This window comes from Eleutherodactylus coqui, chromosome 1 (genome assembly GCF_035609145.1).
Source record: "Eleutherodactylus coqui strain aEleCoq1 chromosome 1, aEleCoq1.hap1, whole genome shotgun sequence".
NCBI lineage: Eukaryota > Metazoa > Chordata > Amphibia > Anura > Eleutherodactylidae > Eleutherodactylus > Eleutherodactylus coqui.
Window position 1 is genome coordinate 521648759 of NC_089837.1, and position 24853 is coordinate 521673611.

Genomic DNA, 24853 nt, shown 5'->3' on the forward strand with positions numbered 1-24853 from the left:
ATGTGCTGCTGTGACAAGCCAGCAGCTTGCCCATCTAGCTCCTCAATGTATGTCATGTGTCTGGGGTTACCCTACGGGACCCTGCAGGACATCCGAGAGTGGTTGCTGTTCCCGCGACCAGTGCCACAGGACCTGTCTGCACAAGCCCCCTCTAAAGAAGGTGATACTAATGTGGTAACTGCGTCCACTGATGCTGCTGATCAAATCTGCTCATCATCTGGCCCTAAAAGGTCCTTGGGGACTCCATCGCCCCGACGGAGAGAGGAAGGAATACCTCCTACAGGAAGAGTCTTCCTCGAGCTCCCCTGCAGAAGTTGTGGTGTCTGCCACGGCTGATGTAGCGGATGGTTGGACTTAGAAGGAGTCCTCTGAGGCAGTTGCTACTGCCCCAGCGGATTCAACTGTTTCCCATGTTACTGGAGCTAAAAAACTGCTGCCTTTTGTTACTCCAACAGGATGGGTGCTATCTTACTTCCGCCCCATGATTTTAATTCATAGGGACAATTATGAGGCCCATCAGTCCGTGCCAGGGCACCTGAAGCGGTTTGTGGTGGATTACCCTAACACAAACTTTTCTTTTGTTTATTGGGACCCCCGTAAAGAAGGAAGTCGGGAGAAGCTGGGCCCGCCATATATAACACCTCCAGTGCCGTGGTCTCAGCGGAGTTTCGCCCCCTTGACCGGTGATGTAACTTTTGTTGCCCAACCTGAGAGGAGTGAGCGGAGCACTCCGAGTCTAGCCAGAGAAGAAGACGTAAGTTCTGGAGAAGACAGGGAAGTTCGAGGACTAATGTGTCCGAGCCCGTCGTTGTGTTCCTCGCTGGGAATTTGGTCACAAGGGACTAGTGAAACACCTACGGGTTTCTCTAGAGTTGGAGAGTGAGGAATCAATGGTCTTGAGGGATCATCACAGCAGGAGAGACTGGTAAACCAGACTTTGTATTGTGGCCTCCCTATCCAAGGTAGAGATGTGAATTGTAAATTAAGTTATGTTATGTGTGTTGTGGACTCCCGGCTGGCGAGACAATTTTTCATCTGGAACTTGTTGGTGGACTCCATAGGCTGTTTTAGAAAACGTAGCTTCGCCTTTTATCCAGCTTCGAGACAGACGCTGGCACCCTGATGTCATTTTGGACTATGGACTCCATTGCGTATCTAGGGACAAAGTCTGAAGCTAATGGTATCTTAGATTGTCCTCTGCACGGTTTCTGACCTTTGTTTGCAGCAGACTTCATGGACAATCTAATTTGCATTATTTATCCTTGTCTGCATGTAAAAATGCTTAAGCCCCATTTACATGCAAAGATGATCACTCAAAATTCATCAAACTGACAGTTTTAAGCGATCATTTTGCATTAGCTACTAATGGGCTAATCAGCCCATTAGTAGCTAACTAGCTTAATTTGCATGTATTTAGAGAACAGCGGGTGGTCTGTTCTCTAAATACTTCCTTTTTGTTCTCCTTTGGGCTCACGGCTGCATATAATGCTATCAGCGCTGCCCTCTGAGAACACAGCATGCCGTCCCTCTTATCAGGGACGACGGCTTACATGCTGAGTTGAACTCAGCGATAGACGAAGAGTGCATGGCAAGTGCATGATGGGCACACATTTACACACAACGGCTATCGCTCAAAAGCCGTCATTTGGATGAATTTTGAGCGATAATCGGTGCGTGTAAATCAGCCTTAAGAGTAGTTTCATAATTATTAAGAAAATGCCTTAAAGGACTAATGCTAATAGTTGTTGATAATTGATAAGTTTATCTGGAAGTTAATGCTGCAAGTGAGGTTCCAACGTCACATATGCAGTGATGTATATATTTATTCACTGCGTATTTTTACTGCTCCCATAGACTTGCATGGGCTAGTTTGGTGCATAATGTGAACCAAAATCGGACATACTGCTATTTTTTCCATGTGTGTGAAATACAAGCTTGAAAAGATCATGTTGGAACACCCCAATGCAAGTCTACGTGGTATCAGCACTGCGTACTACGCTCCAAAAAATGCGATGCTGCAAGGTGGTAAATCTCTGCATGTCCTATTTTTCCGCATCCCTCGGAACGCATCGCCTATTCTTGTATGCCGTGCGATGTGATGTTTCCCATTTAAATCCTCCTGCACACGGGCGGATTTGCATTGCGAAATCCGCAGTGGGCGTCCGCCTCTGGAGTATGCAGCAAATACCACCCCTTTAGCATGCAATGGCAAAACACCATTTCATCTCCAAGAGTGGAAATTGAATGCGATTGTCCACTGGCAGAGAAGATTTTGTGCAGACTACGCACGGTCAGCTTGCATTGAAGTTAATGGAAGCTGTCTGTCACACGGCACTTCCGCAGTGAGTACTGCGGAAGTATCGCGGGATCCGCTTCATCGCAGAGTGCCGGCACCTATTGCGGATGTGTGACGGAGTGCTGGCCGGCACATTCGCAGCGGTGAACAGAAGACACTGGACAGGTACGCAGGGGTCATTGGCCGGGCTGCAGGTCGAACTCCGCTGCGGGAATCCCACATGCAGGGTTCGACCCACCCGTGTGCAGGAGGCCTTAATCAATTTTTATAAATAATCCGGAGGAGCGAAATGAGGGTAAAATGATCAAATATGCAGACGACACAAAGCTAGGAGAGATCGCTAACACTAGGGAAAAGAGAGAGGATTAAAAACCAATTCAACGCTGACATCACAAGTGGATCACGATTCTCTGAGACTGATAGCCATTGCTGCTTGGGGGAGTCTCTGATGCCTCTGAAGACTCCCCTCATTATGTAAGTCTGTTTTGTTCATTCTTGCTATTCATCAAGTAAGCGCATATCTCGTAAACTTTTTTATTATCTCTCATATTTTTTGGTTAAAGATTTTGCACTTTAAGAGAAAAAAGAGAGGATTTAAAAAGACCTGCATAAGCTTGCAAAGTGGGCAGTGACTAATAGAATGGTATTTAACAGGGGGAAATGCAGAGTCCTACATCTGGGCAAGAAAAATGAAAAAAGCACATAGAGAATGGGAGGAATTGGGCTAAGCAGCAGCACATGTGAAAAACACTTGGGTATACTAATAGATCATAGACTGAACATGAGTCAACAATGTGATGCAGCAGCCAAAAAGGCAAACACAATTGTGGGATGTATTAAGAGAAGCATAGAGTCTAGATCACGTGAGGTTATTATCCCCCTCTACTCTTCCTTAGTCAGACCTCATCTGGAATACTGTGTCCAGTTCTGGGCACCCCACTTTAAAAAAGGCATAGACAAACTGGAGCAAGTTCATAGAACAGTTACGAAGATGGTAAGCGGTCTGCAAATCATGTCCTATGAGGAACGGTTAAAGGATCTGGGAATGTTTAGCTTGCAGAGGAGAAGGCTAAGAGGAGACTTAATAGCTGTCTACAAATATCTGAAGGGCTGTCACAGTGCAGAGGGATCAGCCCTATTCTCATCTGTACAAGGAAAGACTAGAAGCAATGGGATGAAACTGAAAGGGAGGAGACACAGATTAGATATTAGACAGTGAGGGGATCAATGAGTGGAACAGGTTACCACAGGAGGTGGGGAGTTCTCCTTCAATGGAAGTGTTCAAAAAAGGCTGGACAGACATCTGTCTGGGATGATTTAGTGATCCTGCACTGAACAGGGGGTTGGACCCGATGGCCATTCTAGGATTCTACAGCAAACGGACCAGAAACGCAGCCATTTAAATAAGTGTATGATGGTGGCAAAATCTGGCTGCAGGGATGAGTAGACCGCAGACAGGAACCAGGCAGATGACTTGACAAGATGCTTTTCTTGAGGAGAGGAAGCCTCCCTTCTGGCTAGGATGCTTCTGTCTGGCAATAGAGACAGTGACAGGGTTAATGCCACTGGGATAATAGGAGGTTTTTTTTTTTGGCCCATGTATCGGCCCATGATGAACACAGAACTGTGAGATAAGTGAATGCCTCAGGTAAGTGGGCACCAATGTAGGAGAGGAGACCCCATGTCAAGATGGCGACTTGTGTCATTGTCCCTGTGTCAGGCAGTCACAGGTCTCAGTGGCCATAGAAGGATCACCAGTGAAGTCTATGAGTGGCTGAGTGGTCAGATGCACAATGAACAGCACATGACCATCCAGTGACAGGCAGCGGGCCTGCAGCGCTGGACGGGGAGCGGAGGGATAGGCGAGTATTCAATTTTATTGATTAAGCTCTTTTAACTTTATTTTTAAACTTCTAGAAAACCGCTTCAACTTTTTAACTTTGAAGACCGATGACTGTCGATCGTAACCCATTACTTCACGTGGCCGTAAAGCCTAAATGACACTGCATTGTCGACATTAACAGGAACGCGCCCCCCTGTGGAGTATTAATGTGTAAATATTGTACAGGAAAGAGTTAAAAGGGGCACTCACTAGAAAGGAGGTAAAAGCCTGATTGGTGGGAGTCTCAAGGCTGAGAATCCCACCCATCCCAGGAGAGGGGATCCCGTGTGCCTCCCTCCACCTCACGGCAGGATCTCTGTAGCCTCCACAGTAAGGAAGGAGATTGATTGGAGTGGCGGTCGCGCATGCACGGTGTCGCTCCATTCGTCTTCAGTCGGGTTGACCATTTGCTGTAGATCATCCTCATTTTTGCTTACCCTAGGATACGTTCACACGTAGCGGATTTTGGCGTGTTTTTATATAGATCCGCAGCTGATTTCAGTCTTTCACTTCAAGGGGTTCAGTCTGCTGCAAATCCGCATCAAATCCAACGAGCTTACATACTACAAGTAATAGGGTGTTACAGAAGGCGAGGTGGAGTGTGAGGGATGTTATACACATAGACAATGGTCAGACATTTAGCTGTGTGATGGCAGAATCGGTACGACTGCAAGGGTAGTTGATGTTGGCTAGTGGGGATTGCAGTCGGTAGGTCAGGGAGCATGTTATCAGGCGGAGTACAGAGGGGTTTGTTTAGGGCATGCGGTATGCCTCCCTGAAGAGGTGCGTTCTTGAGCACCCCTGAAGTTCTGCGAGTCCTGGATTACCCGGGTATCCTTTGGTAGTGTGTTCCAGAGGACCGGTGCTGCTCTGGAGAAGTCTTGGAAGCGGGAATTAGAAGTTCGAATTAGTAGGGTGCGCAGTCTAGTTTCATTAGCAGAGCGGAGAGCCCGGGCTCGGTGATGGATTGAGATGAGGGAGGCGATATAGGGGGGCGCTGCGCTGTGGGGGGCTTTGTGGATGAAGGTAGTGAGTTTAAATTGAATTCTGTATTTAACGGGCAGCCAGTGCAGTGACCGGCACAGGGCAGAGGCGTCCGAGTAGTGGCTGGACAGGAATATGAGCCTGGCTGCCGCATACAGGATGGATTGGAGAGGGTAGAGTCTGGTGCAGGGGAGGCCGATCAGCAACGAGTTGCAATAATCGAGCCGGGAGTGGATGAGGGCAACAGTAAGCGTTTTTAGCGTGTCTGCGGTGAGAAAAGAGCAGATTCTTGCGATGTTCTTGAGGTGCAGCTGGCATGTTCGGGCGAGAGATTGGATGTAGGGGGTAGAGGAGAGATCAGCGTCAAATATGACCCCAAGGCAGCGGGCATGTTGTCTAGGAGTTATGGTGGCGCCACACACTGAGATGGAGATGTCCGGAGGAGGTCGGTTAGTGGAGGGTGGAAACAGCAGGAGGTCAGTTTTAGAGAGGTTTAGTTTTAGGTAGAGAGAGGACATAGTGTTAGAGACAGCGGACAGACAGTTGGTGATGTTTTGGAGGAAAGGTGCAGAGATCTTATGGGAAGAGGTGTATAGCTGGGTGTCATCAGCGTACAGGTGGTATTGGAGGCCAAATCTCCTGATGGTCTGTCCAATAGGGGCTGTGTAGATGAAGAAAAGGAGCGGGCCGAGGACCGAGCCCTGGGGGACCCCAACAGCAAGGGGAAGAGGAGGAGAGGTAGAGCCAGCAAAGGACACGCTGGCTCTCTGCCTTGTTAGAACGTTATTGTCGGTCTTGGTACTACAACTCCCAACATATCCTGAAGACCTAAATGCAATGAGGCAGCACATATAGTATATACATATTACAGCTACATGCTATCACGCTCCAGCTTCAGTGCATGATACACGGCTGGACACACAGTCTCTCCTCTGCTGGAGGGAAAATCCTCTCAAGGTCATCCTGAATTGGAAGCTCTCAGGGATGACTGTAATGTCAGCCAAATAGACCCAGAGAGATACATGAGAGGGACAAGAGTGTTTGACATACAGTCTGATATCCTCCAGTGCTGGCCTCAGGTTAGATGACACCCGGTGCGGAATTATTTTTTTTGGCGCCTCTTGTCATTAAAAATAATCTTTATATGTTACACTGATAGACTGCCGGTATCCTGCGTGTGCAAAGAGCAGCAAGATAGGAGCACTCCAACACCCAAACAGCTCATGACAAAATACTGTATCAAAAGCAAGATCAAAACATAAATACAGTACCAGAATCAAGCTTATAACATAAATACGACACCAGAACTGAGCTCAGTACATAAATGCAGCACAGTAAGGCCCAATGTCCACGTGCGGATTTCAACCCTTTCCAATCCACTGTCTGACGTCTTGAGAAATTCTGATTGAAGGCTGTACAGCTCCGATGTCAGAAGACGTCCGGCAGGGTATTCTTACTGTATATTAATGGCCGCTCTGTTGTCGGGGGCCTCTCCAGCATGTCTCATACCGCAGTACTGGCTCTAGCCAGCAGGTGGTGCCGTTGTATAATGGCAGATAGAGAAAGCCGCCTGGGAAATCCTCAATCCAAAATTGGATTGCAAAGGGCTAATTATAAAAGATCTGCAGCTCCAGAAGCCCTTAGGGATGCATTAGCATCCATAAGGCAAATAAATGCATGCGGATGTGATTTTTTTCCCCGGCGTGTGGGTCGCACGTGCAGTAAGAAATTGCAGCATGCTCCATTTCCCCACGGATCGCACGGACGGCTCCTGCTGCTTCCATTGAAGTCAATTGAAGCCGGCCGGACTCGCGGCACACCACAGCTGCTTTTGTTCTGTGCCGCGGATCCGCGGGAGAGCAGGAGAGGGGGAAAGAAAAAAGTGTGCACAGCAAATGCGCGTGCACGCTGCCGGGGTGCCAAGCACATCCACCATGCTGAAGAAAGAAGATCCGGCCGAGACGCATTGGAGCCCCGCAGCATCCGGACAGGTGAGTATACTGTATTTTTTGGCCTCATAGCTGCAGGCACGGGTGGAAACACAGCAGCACCAGAACTAAGCTTAGTACGTAAATAAAGTACCAGAACCAAACTGATAACATAAATACAGCACCGGCACAAGGATCAGCGCATAATTACAGCACCAGAACCAAAATAATAACAAATACAGCAACAGAACCAAACCCAGCACATTTAGGGCTAAGGCCCACGGATGGATTATCGCTACGGAAATGCGCTGCACTGCGCATGTGCGCAAGCTCGACAGCAGACACTCTCACAGCGGATCCGGAGAGATGAGTATAGGGTCTCTGGGGGCGCTGGGTCTGGTTCCGCTGCGATATTCCGCATTTGGTATCCGATCTGGCAGTGGGCATTAGGCCATATACAGTACCAGAACTAAGCTCACGACGTAAATATAGCACCAGAACCAAATTAATAACAAATACAGCAACAGAACCAAACTCAGCACATATATACAGCACCAGAACTCAGCTCAGTACAATATACAGCACCAGAATGAAACTCATATCAATACAGCACCTGCACCAAGTTCAGTGCATAATTACAGCAACAGAACCAAGTCCAGTACATAAATACACCACCAGAGCCAAGACCATAACAAATACTGTACCTGAACCAAGCTCATAACATAAATACAGCACCTGCACCAAGTTCAGTGCATAATTACAGCAACAGAACCAAATCCAGTACATAAATACACCACCAGGACCAAGACCATAACAAATACTGTACCAGAACCAAGCTCATAACATAAATACAGCATCAGAACCAAGTTTAGTATGTAAATACAGTAGCAGAACCAAGTGATTGCGTTGCGGGGGCGCTGATGGGCTGACAGCGGCACCGTGAAACACCAGGGGGGAAGAGCCAGAGCCAGGAGGATGATGATTCATGAAGCTTCACACGACGTTGTTGCATGGAGGTAGATTATCTGGTCGGGCGGACTTTAAGGGAAAGATCAGCCTACATCTGTCTGGTGTCCCCGCTAAAAGCTGGTGGGCAGTGCAGGGGTTGCATGTAGCTAAGTCCGGCCATGATGGCCTGTTCTACCCTCTTCAGCTGGGTGACAGCCTATGTGACAGCTACTATCAGGCCCTATGTCCAGGGGTGGATTTGAATTGCGGAATCCGTACAGGGCACCCGCGCCAACGATTCGCAATTCAAGCCGCCCATAGGGGGACATGGGCATCCGACGCTTAATTAAAGAATGCGGATTTGTTTTGCGGACCTTCTAGTCCAGAAAGCAAATTGCAGCATGCTCCATTTTGCTGCGGTTCCCGCACTAATAGCTTCCACTGAAGTCAATGGAAATGGTCCGATCTGCGGCCCGCCAGCACTGATCCTTCGGGAAAGCAGGGGATTTATAAAAAAACAAAACTGTACCGCGCATGTCCGATGGCGAGCCGCAAGGACCGTGCACAGTACAGCGAACCCGGAAGTAGTAAGGTCCGTGCGGACACCCAGCCTGCAAGACGCAGGTACGCAGGGCTCACTGGCTGCGGGCATGGGCAGATTCCGACGTCAGACTCAGAGTAAAGGATATTTAACCCCTTCCCGCTCCAAGATGTACATTTACGTCCTGTAGCGTCGGGGTATGTATGCAGAGAGGTCGCGGGGCGACCTCTCTGCATACAGCCCAGGTGTCAGCTGTTTACTACAGCTGACACCCGCAGGCAATAGCCGCGATCGGCCGATCACGGCTATTAACCCTTTAAATGCCGCTGTCATCTCGCGGTGAGATCGGGGGAGCCGTGCAGGTGTCATGGCTGCCGGGGCCTTCTGAAAGGCCCCATGGCTGCTTTGAGAGACTGCCTATCAAACCATTCCCGTGGGGTGGCTTGATAGGCTGCCTGTTAGAATGCAGTATGACGTAATGCTACATAGCATTACGTCATACTGCAGGAGCGATCAAAGTATCGCATATCGTAGTCCCCCAGGGGGACTTAAAAGTCAAGTGAAAAAAAGAGCAATAAAGTTTTTTTACTTGTAAAAAAAAAAAAAAAAGTTATAAAAGTTTAAATCACCCCCCTTTTGCCATATCTATAATTAAAAAGTCTAAATAATAAAATAAAAATACATATTTGGTATCGCCGCGTCCGTAAAAATCCGATCAAAGTAGCACATTATTTACCCCGCACGGTGAACGTCGTCCGAAAAAAAAAATAAAGAGCGCCAAAAGTTGTACGTATTCTGAATTAGTACTATCGGAAACTACCGGACATTCCGCAAAAAATGAGCCCTGGCTCAACTATGTCAACGAAAAAATAAAAAAGTTATTGTGCGCACGAAATGACGGCAGAAAATAATTGAAAAAAATTAAATGTCTTTGAAAAAAAAAAAAAAAGAGTAGTATAGTAAAAAAAACTATACAAATTTGGTATCGTAGCAATCGTACCGAGCCATAGAATAAAGTTATCCCATCGTTTTTGTTGCAGTTTGAGCGCCGTAGAAACAAGACGCACTGAAGGATGGTGGAATGTGGTTTTTTTCCCCATTTTACTCCACTTAGAACTTTTAAAAAGTTTTTCCGTACATTGTATGGTACATTAAATAGCACCATTGAAAACTACAACTCGTCCCGCAAAAAACGAGCCCTCATACAGCGACGTCGATGGATAAATAAAGGAGTTATGATTTTTTTTAAGTGGGGGAGGAAAAAAACGAAAATGGAAAATAAAAAAGGGCCGCATCATGAAGGGGTTAAAGGAGAACTCCAGTATACTAAAATGAGTCTCAGTGCAGCCCTCAGACCGGACCCCTAGAGAAATACAGACCCCAGACCAGACCCTCTAAGCAAATACAAACCCCATGCTAGAGCCATAAAGAAACACAGACGCCAGACCCCATAAACTATTAGAGACCTCCGGACAGACTCTTTCCACAATAGTCTTCGCTCTTTGAGCCTCATTTATCAGAACCGTCCCGGAAACCCTTTTAATGCGTCACCAGGGGAAAAAACTCTACTGGCCGGCGTCCACTGCGGTCCGCACTTCGATCCGTCTCTGTCACTCTCTATAAGCAGCAGCACTTTAATGCCGTCCGCGGCCCGACTAATGCACGGCCGCCCTCGTATGTATGATGTTGCATTGCGGCAGTGGATTAGAGGGGGAGGGGTGGGAGCGGCCGTGTCCATCCTCTCCACATGGTTTTCTGTATCCCCTCCGTTATGATCTATGGAGAAAGATCGAAAATGCAAGTGTTGCCCATAGCAACCAAGAAAACGTCAGAGTGCAGATTAGAAAATGAAAGCAGCGATCTGATTGGTTGCTACGGTCAACGTTAAGTAATTTCTGCATCAATTTCCACTCATTTATCTATACTGTCCGACTGGCTTACTCAACACAACCAAGAGGCCCAGCAAAAGCACCTGGCAAACCCCAGCAGATCCCGGGGACCACCGAGCCGGGGGGTGGGCCCACTTCACTTGGTGACCAGTGATGAGTCACGGGGGTGGGGGGAGCAGCTGGGTCAGGCACAACAGTCAGACCCCCTGATAATAGAATCATAGAATGGTAGAGTTGGAAGGGACCTCCAGGGTCATCGGGTCCAACCCCTGCTCAGTGCAGGATTTACTAAATCATCCCAGACGGATGTCTGTCCAGCCTCTGAAGACTCACATTGAAGAACTCTCCACCTCCTGTGGCAGCCTGTTCCACTCATTGATCCCCCTCACTGTCTAATATCTAATCTGTGTCTTCTCCCTTTCAGTTTCATCCCATTGCTTCTAGTCTTTCCTTGTGCAGATGAGAATAGGGCTGATCCCTCTGCACTGTGACAGCCCTTCAGATATTTGTAGACAGCTATTAAGTCTCCTCTCTGCCTTCTCTTCTGCAAGCTAAACATTCCCAGATCCTTTAACCATTCCTCATAGGACATGATTTGCAGACCGCTCACCATCTTGGTAACTCCTCCCTGAACTTCCTCCAGTTTGTCTATGTTTTTTTTAAGTGGACATAGTATTCCAGATGAGGTCTGATTAAGGAAGAGTAGAGGGGGGTAATGACCTCACATGATCTAGACACTATGCTTCTCTTAATACATCCCAGAATTGTGTTTGCCTTTTTGCTGCTGCATCACATTGTTAGCTCATGTTCAGTCTATGATCTATTAGTATACCCAAGTCTTTTTCACATGTGCTGCTGCTTAGCCCAATTCCTCCCATTCTGTATGTGCTTTTTTCATTTATTTTTCTTGCCCAGATGTAGGACTTTGCATTTCTCCTTGTTAAATACTATTCTGTTAGTCACCACCCACTGTTCAAGCTTGTCTAGATATTTTTTAATACTCTCTCTTCTCTAGTTTTGGCTATTCCTCCTAGCTTTGTGTTGTCTGCACAATTGATCAGTTTCTCCTCAATTCCCTCATCTAAATCATTTATAAAAATGTTGAACAACACTGGGCCTAGGACAGAGCCTTGTGGTGCCCCACTTGATACATTCTTCCACTTGGATGTGCAGCCATTTATGACCACTCTTTGAGTAGGATCACTCAGACAATTCTGAATCCACCTAACAGTTGCCTTGTCAATCCCATATTTGGTCATTTTTTCAATAAGTATAGTATGAGATACTTTGTCAAATGCTTTACTAAAGTCAAGATAAACTATATTCACCGCATTTCCCTGATCAACCCAGTCGGTGATTCGGTCATAGAAGGAAATTAGATTAGTCTGGCATGACTTGTTTGTTACAAACCCATGCTGGCTCTGGTTAATTGCTCCATTTTTATCCAAGTACTTGCAGTTTAATAATTTGTTCAAAGATCTTTCACGGTATAGCTGTCAGGCTCACAGGCCTGTAGTTTCCTGGATCCACCTTCTTCCCCTTTTTGAAGATAGGGACAACATTTGCCCTTTTCCAATCTTCTGGGACTTCTCCTGTTCTCCAGGAATTTTCAAAGATTATGGCGAGTGGTTCAGCAATTACCTCCGCTGCTTCCTTTAGTATCCTAGGATGTAATTCATCTGGACCTGGAGACTTGAATTCATGTAAGTTAGCTAATAGAGATGAGCGAGTATACTCGCTAAGGCACTACTCGCTCGAGTAATGTGCCTTAGCCGAGTATTTCCCCGCTCGTCCCTAAAGATTCGGGGGCCGCCGCGGCTGACAGGTGAGTTGCAGCGGGGAGCAGGGGAGAGCGGGGGGGGGGGGGGGGGGGGGGAGGGAGATCTCCCCTCCGTTCCTCCCCGCTCTCCCCCGCCGCTCCCCGCCCCCTGCCAGCCCCCGAATCTTTAGGGACGAGCGGGGAGATACTCGGCTAAGGCACATTACTCGAGCGAGTAGTGCCTTAGCGAGTATACTCGCTCATCTCTATTAGCTAAGTGTTCCCTCACCATCTCTCTGCTTACAGATAGCCGGCATTCTTTTATTCCCCCAATAGCACAGGGAAGATCAGCTGATGTTACATCTACTTCCTGAGAGAAAACTGATACAAAATAGGAATTTAACATTTCGGCTTGCTTAACATTATTTTTAACCAATTCACCATTTTCATCTTGTAAGCATCCAATAGCATCTTTGACTTTTCTTTTGCTTTTGACATACCCCCAAAATCCTTTTTTTATTGCTTTTGGCCTCTTTTGCAAGCCTCAATTCATTATCAGCTTTTCTGACACTTGCCCTGCAGTTTCTGCAGACCGCATTATATTCTGCTTTAGATATTCTCCCCTCTTTCCATTTGATAAATATATTTTTCCACTTTTTTAATTTGAAGCATGTTAAAAAAAAAACAGCACATACATCAGTCATAGCAGACACAAACTCTGTAGGCGCTGGTATGACTTCTGCAAACTGACTGCAGTGACTATATGGCGGTTCTACCGGTTAGACTAGATTGTGTCCCTTACCGTACAATCACACGCGTCTACGTTTCACTTTTAGTTTCTTGCTGGCGTTGAGGGCGGGGTTTACATACTTAAGGAAGTGGTGAGGGGCGTGTCCAAGTAAAGGTGCGATGGAGGGCTGACATTACATGTGGGCTGGGGGGTTTCTGTGCTTTTTAGGCTCCATCCGACATCTATGATCAGATTATAAACGGATTTCTGCCTCAGATGTGCAGTTGGATTTGGCGCGGATTCATTCTCTGATGGTACTTTGAGAGCGGCTTCCTGCACGGCTTCCATACTGACGCGTTACTTATATATTCCGTGCTGAAATCCATGTCCAATCCACGTTTACTACTGCAGCCTGCAAGAGTACGGCGGTATGACACGAGCGTATGTGTATTTGTGCGCGCATGAGCATAGCATTTTTGCAGAGGGAAAGTAGTTTTTTTGCACGCATCGGCATATTTTACTGCACATTTTCTGCGCGCAACTTGTGCATTTGTATGCAGCAAAAAAGATGCACCGATTAAAGTGGCTAATTCATTTCATTCGTTTAATCGGAATTATGCAGCATATCACGCATCTTCCTGCTCCTCCCCACCCACCCCCGTCATAGACTTCTATGGGGACCTTTGGTGCACAAATACGCGTAAAAATAGCGCGCTGCATATTTTTTCTGCGACTGAAAAATACACGCTATTTTCTGCAAATTTGGCATGCACAAAGATACGGCGGAGCCTCGGCAGACGATCTGTGCTCTCTGGAAAGGAAAAGGTTAAACCTTATTACTTAGGAGACCAATCAGAACTCTGCAAAGTTAGGGAAAGTTAACTCTATCAGTTCCAGAGGACGTAGAAGGTGGGAGGAGCGGCCGTCACCTCTCTAGACGCCGAGTCAGTGAGGGTTAACCCCTTCAGGACCGGAACTGACTCGACCGCATTTGAAATGGCTTACAACTAAGGGACAAATTTGGCGCTCAGAGGGTTAACAGTGGATCTGACACCACGTGACTGCTGGAGGACGAGACTGTAAGGTGCCTGCAGCGAAGAGGCCCCGCCCACAGCGCTGTGATGCCACGGAGGTCACCGCCCCCTGAGCCCGCACACCTCTCCTCTGGCCGGAGCTGCAGTAGTGCCAGCTGGGAGCTCATCCTGCCGGCTGCAGAAGGGCAGAAGAGCACAAGTGGCAGTGCCAACACATCCTGCAGAGGAAGAGGGACTGTACCCACATGCCCAGCACAGGGGGAGTCAAGACTGTGCCCTGCACCCAGGAGGAGTGGATGCGCTTATATACCCAGGAGTGGAGGATTAGAGACTATGCCCACATACCTGGCACAGGAGTAGAAACTTTGCCCCTGCACTGGAGGAGTAGTGACTGCCCGCATATCTGCCATAGGAGAAGCAGTAACTGCACCTATATACCCAGCACTGAAGAAGTTGTGATTGTGCCCACATACCCAGGAGTGGAGGATTAGAGACTGTGCCCTGCACCCAGCACTAGAGGGGTGTAGTGACGGTGCCAACACACCAACCACAGGAGGAGTAGTATCTGTGCCCCGGTACCTGGAAGAAGGGCATCATGCATGTGTTGATGGGCTTTGCTGCCATGATTGGCTGCATGGTGGGTCTCTGCCAGCTGCTGCGCTCAGTGGTACGCTGGAAGGTGCGCCCAGGACTGGCACAGAATCTGCTTATAGAAGTTGTGTCCACCCTTCAGTTGGGCTGCTGTACCAGGGAGATGATCCTACTTGCCACTTTAGGTGGCATTGAGCTCTGGCTGGCAATGACGCTCACCTACCTGCTGACAGTGCTGCACTGCATGACCTTCCAAGGGGCCACCTGCAACCCATGTGGTAGTTTGGAGCTGTGGCTGCGGGCACTGGTGCCCGGGTCACACATGGTCCTAACGGTAGCAGCACAGTTTGTGGGTGCTGCGCTGTCCCGGGTGCTGATGCCCAACATCTGGCAGCTGGAACTGTCCCCTCTACACAAGTGGGACGTGGTGTGCAGGAGCCCCCTGAACGTTGCACCTTGGCAGGGTGCCCTGGTGGAGATGACCTGTGCCCTCAGCCTCTTCCTGGCACTGCACTTTCTTCCTCGAGTGAAATCGGAGTTCAGACCCCACGTGGTGGCACTGACTATCACCGCCATCGTCTATACGGGTAAGGTACAGGGGGCGATGCCTATTAACCCCTTATATTCTGTCCTCCAGCCGGGGGTATAGCCATAATACCAGTAAGGGACCAGATCCGATATCCGTGCCAGTTGAGCTGCCCATTGCGACAATTTTTTACCCTACGCTACCATAAGCTGATTATATGTAGATGTGTCATCTTTCTAAACTTCTATATGGGCCAAGACAACTTTTTTTTTGCTTTTACCAAATAAAAAAGTAACTAATTTGCATACAATGAATAATAAATTAACTAATTTGCATAGACACACCCAGAAATAGCAACATGGGGTCCGACGCATTTATTGCAACAGGAATGCAGAACGAGACAAACGCAATCAAAATAAGTAAAGCAATCGGGCCCGACTACAGATCTACATACTAGCGATGCTCTGCTTGCTGTCAGTGAATGAAAATATTCTTGTTTGCATCCAGTGACTGAAAACCCATCCTGACACCAGCAGGTCCAGGGATGTAGCAGAGCTGGGATGTCAACAATGAAGTATTTCCAGTCACTGGCAGCAAGCAGTGGTCTTAAATAGTGAGGAATTAAAGAGGTTGTGACACCAGAAGAAGTTGTGCCTCTATATGAGGGTAGGGGGTAACTATCTGATCAGTGTGGACCCCCACTGATCACGAGAATGAATGGTGTGGTGGTCACATATGTGCGCCGCGGTGTACCGGAGATAGCCAAGCGTGGGAATTTGCGTTGAAAGAGCCGCACACACGACCGCCGCAACGTTCATTCTGGGAGGTTTGGAGCGCGGCCCGATATCGCGGTTGCTAATGTGCGATTTTTCACAGCGATTCAATTCATTTTTGATGCAAAATCGCATCGCTTCCGTGAAATTGCGATCTTCACATGAGTGAAAGGATCACAAGCGTTTCCCATAGACTTCAATGGGAAAAAAAAAACGCACGGCATATGAGTGCCGTGCGATTTTTTTTTTTTTTTTTCCCCTTCCCCCCCAAGGTCACCTCGGAAACACTGGGTGATTCATCTCGCAGGAACGCCCAAATATAGTACATGCTTTTCAATGCCTGCGTTTTGCTGCGCATCCTCCGTGCGGACGGCGATCGCAGATTCCACAATTGGAATCCGCCCGTGTTCGTCTATCCCAAGGCAGTTTTGATAAATGAGGCCCTTCTAAGAACGCCGCTGGTGACTTCTAGAACCCCTTCCAAGTCCCAGAGTTCGCCGACTGCTTGTCATGTGACTAGAGCATTCTCTGGCAGGAAGGTGTGAACTTGGGTTAATCCCCAGCGAGTCGCGACAGGCAAGGAGTAAAGTGCAAAGTTCTGCGGGGGGAGGGGGGGGGCGCTCCGCTTCATACTTGTTATTAGGGAGTCGTATTCTGCGCAGTTACCCCAATATCCGGTTATTACAGGAATCGCGCTCTTTATAGGCGGCGGCGATCAAGATAACAAACCTGCAGGGCCTTAAAAACCGCGACATTAATTGTCTTCTTCGTTCCCTTTTTTACCTCATTTTCGTACATGAGTATAAGTGGGGTGATGCCGGCTTCACTCCAGCGTATGTGTATTTGCGCGCACATGAACGTAGCGGTTTTGCGTGTGCATCGGCGTATGCTAGTGCACTTTTTGCGCCCGCCGGGCGTGTTCATTTACATTCGGTAAACAAAGATGCGGCGATTAAAATGGCTAATTAGTCTGCCGGGTTCCAGATGTGGGCTTTTTCTAGTGGAATTACGCAGCGTTTTGCGCATCTCCTCGCATATTGTGCGCACATTTGTGCACCGCCTATTGACTTTTAGTGCGCAAATACACAGAAAAATAGTACATTTCTAGTACAGTTCTATTTTTTTTTTTTTGCGTGACCGAAATACGCACACAAATACAGAAATGTGAACAAAATCAGCGGTTCTCTGCGTATTGCGCACAAATACGGCGGTGTGACAGCGGCCTTACTGGAGGTAACTTATTAGATTCATACGGACGTCCTTGTGTATGCAAAATGTACGCATGCGATAAGCAGAGAATAGAACCATTCATTTCAAAGGCCTCTTTCACATTTCCGTATTTTGGGTGGGCATTTCGGTCGTACAAAAAAACCAAAAAAACTCGCAGCATTCTGTATTTTCATGCATATTTGCGCAACAAAGGTCCCCACAGAAGTCGATGGAGGGTGCGCAATATGCAAGGAGACGCGCGATACATGATGTAATTCTGCTGGGGAGAGAACTCCTCTGGAACTCATCAGCCATTTCAATTGTTTGTCTTTGTTTGCCGCACGCAAATAGTCATGCCCTGCTGGCGCAAAAAGTGCAATGAAGTACACCGCTGCATGCGCAAAACAGCATCATTCATTCCACGAAAACACTGCGCTCCCAGGCGCACAAATACGCTTACACTTGTGTGAAGGGGGCCTCACTGCCGGGATGCAGGATGTGGATGGACATTTGCTCTCTGGCGGTACTACTTGGCCACCATGTGGCGCTATATGTCATTTTACTACGCTTTGACCAGAGTGTGCTATATTGCTTATTCCAGCCCTGGTACCAGGAATCCCCCTGCAGTATGAAGGGTACGGTATGGCGGGTGTATATCGCCCTATGCCATATACCGGCCACATGGCTAATATATCTGTTTGTATCCCCACTAACCCCCCTTCCTTGTGACGTTGTAGGTGGGCCGCGGACAGGAGCCGTCTTCAACCCAGCGCTGGCCTACGCCGCGGTCTTCTTGTGCCAAGGAAACAGTTTCCTGCAGTACGCCGCTGTGTACTGGATCGGCCCGACCATCGGTGAGTATCCGCCAGGCTCAACGGAAGATTAGGGCTGCTTCACACGAACGCTTTTGCGCACGCAATACACAGAGAATAGAACCCATTGATGTCAGCCGCTTCGCTCTCATCAACATTTACACATGCGCAAAAAAATAGGACGTGTTCCATCCTCCTGTGTGTTTGTGCAGCAAAGGTCCCATAGAAGTCTATGAGGGCAACTCAATACGTGCGCAAAAGTACAAAACACTGCGCAAATCTGTGAAAAAAGAACACCTCTAAACCGGATCAGGCTTTTAAATCACAGCGGGGGTGGGGTGGGGTAGGAGTCGCACCCCATGTGACCAGCCCCTGTAAAAAGTATATGTGCGCAAATCTACCTTGTTCACGACGCAAATGTTGAGCATGCGATTTCTCACACGGTTGTCTGAATAAGCCCTCAGGCTGGCTTAGCTGGCTTCACACGAACGTATTTGCGCGCATATTTGCACAATACGCAGTGAATCGCACCTGGGAATTTCAACGGGTTTGTTCAACCGCATGTATTCTTCTGGCGCATTTTGGTTGTGCAAAATAAAAAAAAACGCAGTATGCTCGATTTTCCTGTGCATTTGTGCACCGAAGTCAATGGGCAAATGTGCGCACAATACACTAGGGGATGCGTGATATACTGCGGAATTGCGCAGGAGAAAGAACACATCCGGAGCGCATTAGTTATGGCTGGCAGCATTAGTGCCGTTTTTTTTTTTTAGCATGTGCGAATGTGCATGACTTGTAAGTAAATTACCGGTAGACGCAATAAAAAAAAAAAGTTCATTCCTCAAACATGCTGCGCTCAAATACGCATACGCTGGTGTGAATCCGGCCTTTGAGTCCCTCCATGTATTTTCTGTCCCTATTTGGTCCGTACTTTTTACGGACTGGATGCGGACGGCGCACGAACTATTGAATCAAATCGGTGTATTCAGACGTGCGTTTCTTATGCGAACTCATGTCACACATGGAAAAACCCGTTTCCAGCACGTCCCATTTAAAGTCTATGGGTGCGAGAAATAAAAAACCCCGCAGCGAGCGCACATTAGTATTTCTATTCGCCGCTGCCGTTACTTGCCCCCTGCTTTTTTCTGTGGGTTGCGACACGTTGGGCCTCCTTGTGCGTTTTTTATTTGTGCGCATGAAAAACGGATGACACACAGATGCTACACGGCCGTAACACGAAAGCACACATGCAGCAAAGATGCGTGTAACATGCAGGCAGTGAAAACAGTGCGGTTTTTACGGACTGAGATTCCCCCCGCCGGTGTGAGGCCTAAAGGCTCATTCACACTAGCGGTTTGCTTCAGTCCAGGCTTTCCTTCTCTGTTCCGTTTTTTTGAAGCAGAGAGACAGAATTAAGCGGTTCCATTTTTACCATTTCAGTGTTTTTTTGGTTTTCCGTTCGCTTCCATGCCGTTCAGTTTCTTTGATATTAAAAGGAACAAATAGCGCACTGCGCTCGGAAAATGGAACAGAGAGAAAGAAAGTGTAAACAGATCCATCTGACATGCGATTGCACATTGAACATCGAGGCCGGCTTTTCACAGGCGTATTTGCACGCTTGTTTACGCATGTGCAATACGAAGAGAATAGAAGACATTGACGTAAATGGGTTCGTCCACATTTCCGTATTTTGTGTGCGCATATCCGTTGCGCTAGAAGAAAAAAATAGAACGTGCTCTTCTGTTTTTCTCCCTATTTGCAGAGTCAATGGGGGGGCAAAAACATGCATAATACGCAAAGGGTTGCGTGATAAGCTGCGTAATTGCCATTTCAATCTGTGCGTCTTTGTTTGCCGCACGCAGATGAACATGACTTGTGGGTACAAAAAGGACAGTAAAATACGCCGATGCGCGCAAGAAAGCATCATTGATTCTGCACAAACGCAGCAGGCGAGCACAAATGTTCATTCGCTCGTGTCAAGCCGGACTTTGCGTGACGGGCATCGTGTTTTTGTACGTGTCTGTGCCTACATTACTGTATTTTTTGCGCACTAGCTCTGCACCCAGGCGCGCTCCCTTTGAATTCAATGGCCAATTAAATTTAATATGGGCTAACGGGCGAGTAATGTGCGCCAATAGGACAGACTGCGGTTATTTCTGCCCAACCGAATTGCGCACGCAAAAAAGATGCCCTGAACTCATTGAACTCAATGGGATCTGGGTGTATCGGTGTATTGCGCACAAACATTCTGCACGTGTAATATGCAGTACGTATGCATTCGTGTGGATAAGCTCTCAGCGTTTAGTCAGACGTTGTGCCGTTTTCCCAGAGGGCGGTGGGCGCGGTGACAATACCCCGTCCTCTCTGCAGCCTCACATGTGTGGAGGGCATAAGCTGATAAGACAGTGCTGAGCGGGCATCTTCCTCCGCAGGGTGGGGAGGCTGAGTTTGCCAGTTTTGCGCTCCACCCTCCTCGCCCAGGTGTGAGATAAGCGGACGGCGTCAGACGTGTTGGGGCAGAGAGATCCGTGACTGCATGTCCTGCGCCAAGGCAGCAGCGTCACGTCAGAACGTAAGGTGCATAAATATGGCCGCTGAAGTGCTGAAAGGAGGCGCCACGTGAGGTCGAGTGTCCATCGCAAACGTATATCTGCTCACCGGTCTGAGGGGCTCTTAGACCGCCGATTTATAGTTTGAACTAGCGATTGATTTCAATGAGAGCTGTTCCTGCAGTTACAAGCGCCGTCCACTACACGGGGGGCGGCGCAGAGGTTTACACTTTGACCGCAGCTCCCGCGCAGCTGATCGGTTGGTGACCCAAGTGACGGACCGCAGCTGATTAACTATTCATGTCCTATCCTGAGGGTAGGTCATCAATAGTATTTCCCTGGAAAACCCCTTTTAACGTGGAGTGAGATAGCAACCAATCACAGTGCAGCGAATGGAATTCAGCTGCTATACCAGGCACCGCCACTATAAAAATGTACAGTACTGTGCCCGGTATGCACTGAAGAAGCTGCAGCTCTCACTCAAGCACTATGGGCTAATTAAGGGTGGCCCCAGCGGTGGAGCCCCACCAATTGGATATTGATGACCTATTCTGAGCAAAGGTCATCCATATAGATGTCGCAGAAAGGTCCTTTAATCACCTGCCAGACATATGGGGTGAAGGGCGAGAGCGCCTCCTGCAGGTGAGGTATGGAGTAGAACTGCTCTATTGAGCACCATGTACCCTTCAGTTAGAAAGTCTGTGGGGACGTCCTCAGAGAAACATCATAACGCACAGGAGCCAATCAGAATCCGCCTCACTTTACTAGTAGCAGGTGAATGCTTACATCTGATTGGTTGTGTGGGTTACACCGTTATATTACATAAGACTCCAGTTTGACGCAGTCTTCTCCATTTCCAGGCATGGTTGTCTCCATCTTGATATTGGAACGCCGCATTCCCAGACTGAGTCCGGATAAATCCTCTCCACATCACGTCAAGAGAGACTAGAAGATCAAGCGGGATCCTGCTGGCACGCCTTAAGAATAGCCTATGCTGCAGCGATCTCTGGCTGACACAACGTAATCTTCGTCTATTAAGGATTGTTTGTAGATTTTTATAATGACTCTTCTTACCTCATTTCTATAAAGGTCGTGGAGGGCAGGACGGGTATCAGCGGGCACCAACTAGTTCTGCTCCCATTGGCACATTCTCATCCCATCCATGGACCAAGCAAAACTGAGCCTTAATTATTACCTTGTGCCTGAGGTGTGAGACCCTCACAATATCTTTATGAATGTCCACCTCCACTAGGGGGTTTCTAAATGTGCGTGTATGGGGTAAATCAAACTATGCAGTAGTGGTGGGGCAAAACAGAGATGTCGCCTATAGCACTATGCCGAGAAAATGTATCCAGTGGTGACTACTCTACGCAGTAGATCTGAATCCAGTGGAATATACCGTACCATGCATCACCAATTACCTATACTGCTGAGCCAGTAGTCTATCCTGTGCCACGTTCCTGGTGGACTAGTGTTATGCACTGGCTTGAGTATATGGAGACTTGGCAGTATGTAATATGCCCAATCCATGATCTAGTGATGCATTCCGTGCTATATACTGATCTCAGTCTATAGGGAGGTAATAATATATAATGTGACTTTGATCCTGGTGGTCCAAAGGTATATACTTTACCCAGTGACCACTGTGTGGTTTGACCACTGCTGATTGGCTGCGTGCACATAAGTTCCTGTTAGACGATAATGAGTGTGAAGGGTGTAACTGTGATGTATTTGGGGCACTGCTGTGGGTGGCACAATGTGATGGTTACCCAGTGTTGAAAGCACAATGTCATGCAAGACTGGTTGGGGACCTCGTTTACATTGCTAACTTTGGGTCTTGAACTTGGTGAGTGCGGGACAAATCAAAGCTGTTGTACGGAGGTGCTATCTTGGTGATCTGGTGTTGTGTCTGCATCTCATAACCTGGTGATCCGGTGCGGTGTAGGGAGCTCATACCCTGGTGATCCGGTGCTGTGCCTGCATTTCATACCCTGGCGATCAGGTGCTGTGTAGGGAGCTCGTACCCTGGTGATCCGGTGGTGTGCCTGCATCTCATACCCTGGTGATCCGGTGCTGTGCCTGCATTTCATACCCTCGTCATCTGGTGCTGTGTAGGGAGCTCCTACCCTGGTGATCCGGTGGTGTGCCTGCATCTCATACCCTGGTGATCCGCTGCTGCGTCTGCATCTCATACCCTGGTGATCCGGTGCTGTGTCTGCATCTCATACCCTGGTGATCCGGTGCTGTGTCTGCATCTCATACCCTGGTGATCCGGTGCTGTGTTCTGGAGATCATATCCTTGGGATTCGAGCTTGTGTCTGGGGCTCATACCCTGGTGATCCGGTGCTGTGTAGGGAGCTCATACCCTGGTGATCCGGTGCTGTGTCTGCATCTCATACCCTGGTGATCCGGTGCTGCGTCTGCATCTCATACCCTGGTGATCCGGTGCTTTGTTCTGGAGATCATATCCTTGGGATTCGAGCTTGTGTCTGGGGCTCATACCCTGGTGATCTGGTGCTATGTACCACGAACAGTCCCTAGTAATGGGCCAAGTCCTGGTGCCCTAATGGAAATATGTTCAATTTCATGAGACCCAATGGTCATACTGTGGCTAATTCCCAGGGACCTAGTCACATACTGTATATTGTGCCTAATGTCCAGAAGTATATACTGTGACCAGTCCATGTGACCTACAGTAGTAGTATATACAGTGCCTAATATCTGGTGATCCATTGATATCTACTGTGCCTAATATCCAGTGGTATATGCTATGACTAGATCATGTGATTTAAAGTGGTGCTAACATCTGGGCAAACCAGAGCCGCACTGGGATCATCGTTTGTTACGAGGTGGCCTAGGGGATGGAAACGGCCAAGCGAGGCTGGGCATTGATATTTCCGTAACTCCCATAGAAGTGAATGGGAATTATGGAAACACTGTAGCACAGTGAGCTACGCTGTTACGATAACGCGGGATACAGAGCACTAGCTCATTGCACTATACTACTTCCGTAACTGCTCAGCGCTTTCCTTACTCCCCCGTTAGCCCCGGCACCACATACATATGGAAGATGAGGCCACGACTCCAGATTTGTCCGTGACTAGAGAATAACCTAATTCCTTCCAGCAACAGCGCCACAGCTGTGCACAGGTAGGGTGTGGTATTGCAGCTCTGTGCAATTCCCTTCAGTGGAGCTGAGCTGTAATATCACACACCATAGACATATGTGACACATTTTGGCAAAAAAGCATCCATGTTTTTTGAATCTTAAATAAACCCTTTAAGGGTTGGATTGTCGATTGTTTGTTTCTTTTCTGTATAACGAAAAAAATGTGAACCCGTCAGTATGGCAAATTATCTCCAAAGCTGAAGGGTAGACCTAACTGCTTTCCTTAAATAACGGTAGCGGAGAAGTCTGAAGACTTTGAGCTCCACCCCTTTGCCTTCTTAGAAACCAAACCCCGCCTCCTTCATGGCTACTATGTGAAAGGGTCATGTGATCGCTGTTGACTCTCCAAGAAGTGAAGTCATATGTAGCTGGTCAGTTACCAGTCCGCTGGTGGGAAACTGGTCAGAAGGAGCAATTTTACCCTGGAGCCTGGAAATGGAACGGGGCCCCTTTAAGAATTTTTTCCCCCCGCTACAATTGTTTTATTAAAAGACGGATGAAATGCTGCTGAGTCACGCCGAAGTCGCGCCCCTGTCCTGCTGCTGGAATGGTCAGAGAGGTACATGAATGTCTTACAAGGATCATACTGGAAGAACCGTGCCTTTACCTGCTGCTTACTGACACAGAGTCAATGAGGAGAACCCACAGCACAACTCAAGGGACCGGAGACTTGGACGCACTCCACATAAAGGACCCCAAAGCGCTGTGATAACATAGACTTCTTGTGAGGAAAGGGCTGATCGCATTTGTAATGACTTGTTAGTGTAATTTTTTGTAGAATAAAACTTTCCATGAAGTTTTTTTTTTTGTTCTTTGTAAAGAAAAATTATCTTTTGCACCAGATTTCTAAGCTGAAATCTACCTAACTTGAGTTCGGCCAGTTTCATACAGTATATGTCTGTTATCTTTTGTTAAAGGGATATTCCGGGCACAGATTAAAGGCCCATTTAGACACAAAGGTGGTCACTCAAAAGATGGCTTTTGAGTGATCATTTTGCATAAACCACTAATTGGTACTAATGCCTATTAGTACCAATTAGTAGCCTGTGAGCCACTGGGAGCTGTGTTCAGGGAACAGACCACTCGCTGCTCGCTGAATACATTCTTTTTGTTATGCCGCGCTGATTACAGCTGGGACAATGCAATGAGCTGTTATGAGCGCTCCCTGGGCAGAGCACAGCGTGCGGTCCGTCCTATCAGCTGTTCTGCTGAACGATGGTTTTTATACCAAAC

The 24853-nt window shown here is 47.9% G+C and overlaps 2 protein-coding genes across 2 annotated transcripts in view; one reads left to right on the forward strand and one right to left on the reverse strand.

Annotated features, from left to right (window-relative positions):
* The window catches only part of PAK1 (p21 (RAC1) activated kinase 1), a 120913-nt gene extending 107853 nt beyond the window's left edge, over positions 1 to 13060 (reverse strand). The window contains exon 1 of the mRNA XM_066588268.1: positions 13030 to 13060. The gene's annotated coding sequence lies outside the window, so the exon portion shown is untranslated. The remainder of the gene's footprint in view (positions 1 to 13029) is intronic.
* An 804-nt stretch (positions 13061 to 13864) lies between these two features.
* AQP11 (aquaporin 11) lies at positions 13865 to 24416 on the forward strand. The gene is made up of 3 exons (XM_066588269.1): positions 13865 to 15169; positions 17828 to 17944; positions 21312 to 24416. The coding sequence occupies exons 1-3, from the start codon at positions 14587 to 14589 to the stop codon at positions 21398 to 21400; spliced, it is 789 nt and encodes a 262-aa protein (XP_066444366.1). The 5' UTR covers positions 13865 to 14586; the 3' UTR covers positions 21401 to 24416.
* Positions 24417 to 24853: the final 437 nt, after the last annotated feature.

Bases quoted from the DNA above. Each gene is read 5' to 3' on its own strand.
- AQP11 (XM_066588269.1), top strand. From the start codon at position 14,587: ATGCATGTGTTGATGGGCTTTGCTGCCATGATTGGCTGCATGGTGGGT. The intron at 15,170-17,827 runs GTAAGGTACAGG...GTGACGTTGTAG, and splicing joins CACCGCCATCGTCTATACGG to GTGGGCCGCGGACAGGAGCC. The intron at 17,945-21,311 runs GTGAGTATCCGC...CTCCATTTCCAG, and splicing joins CTGGATCGGCCCGACCATCG to GCATGGTTGTCTCCATCTTG.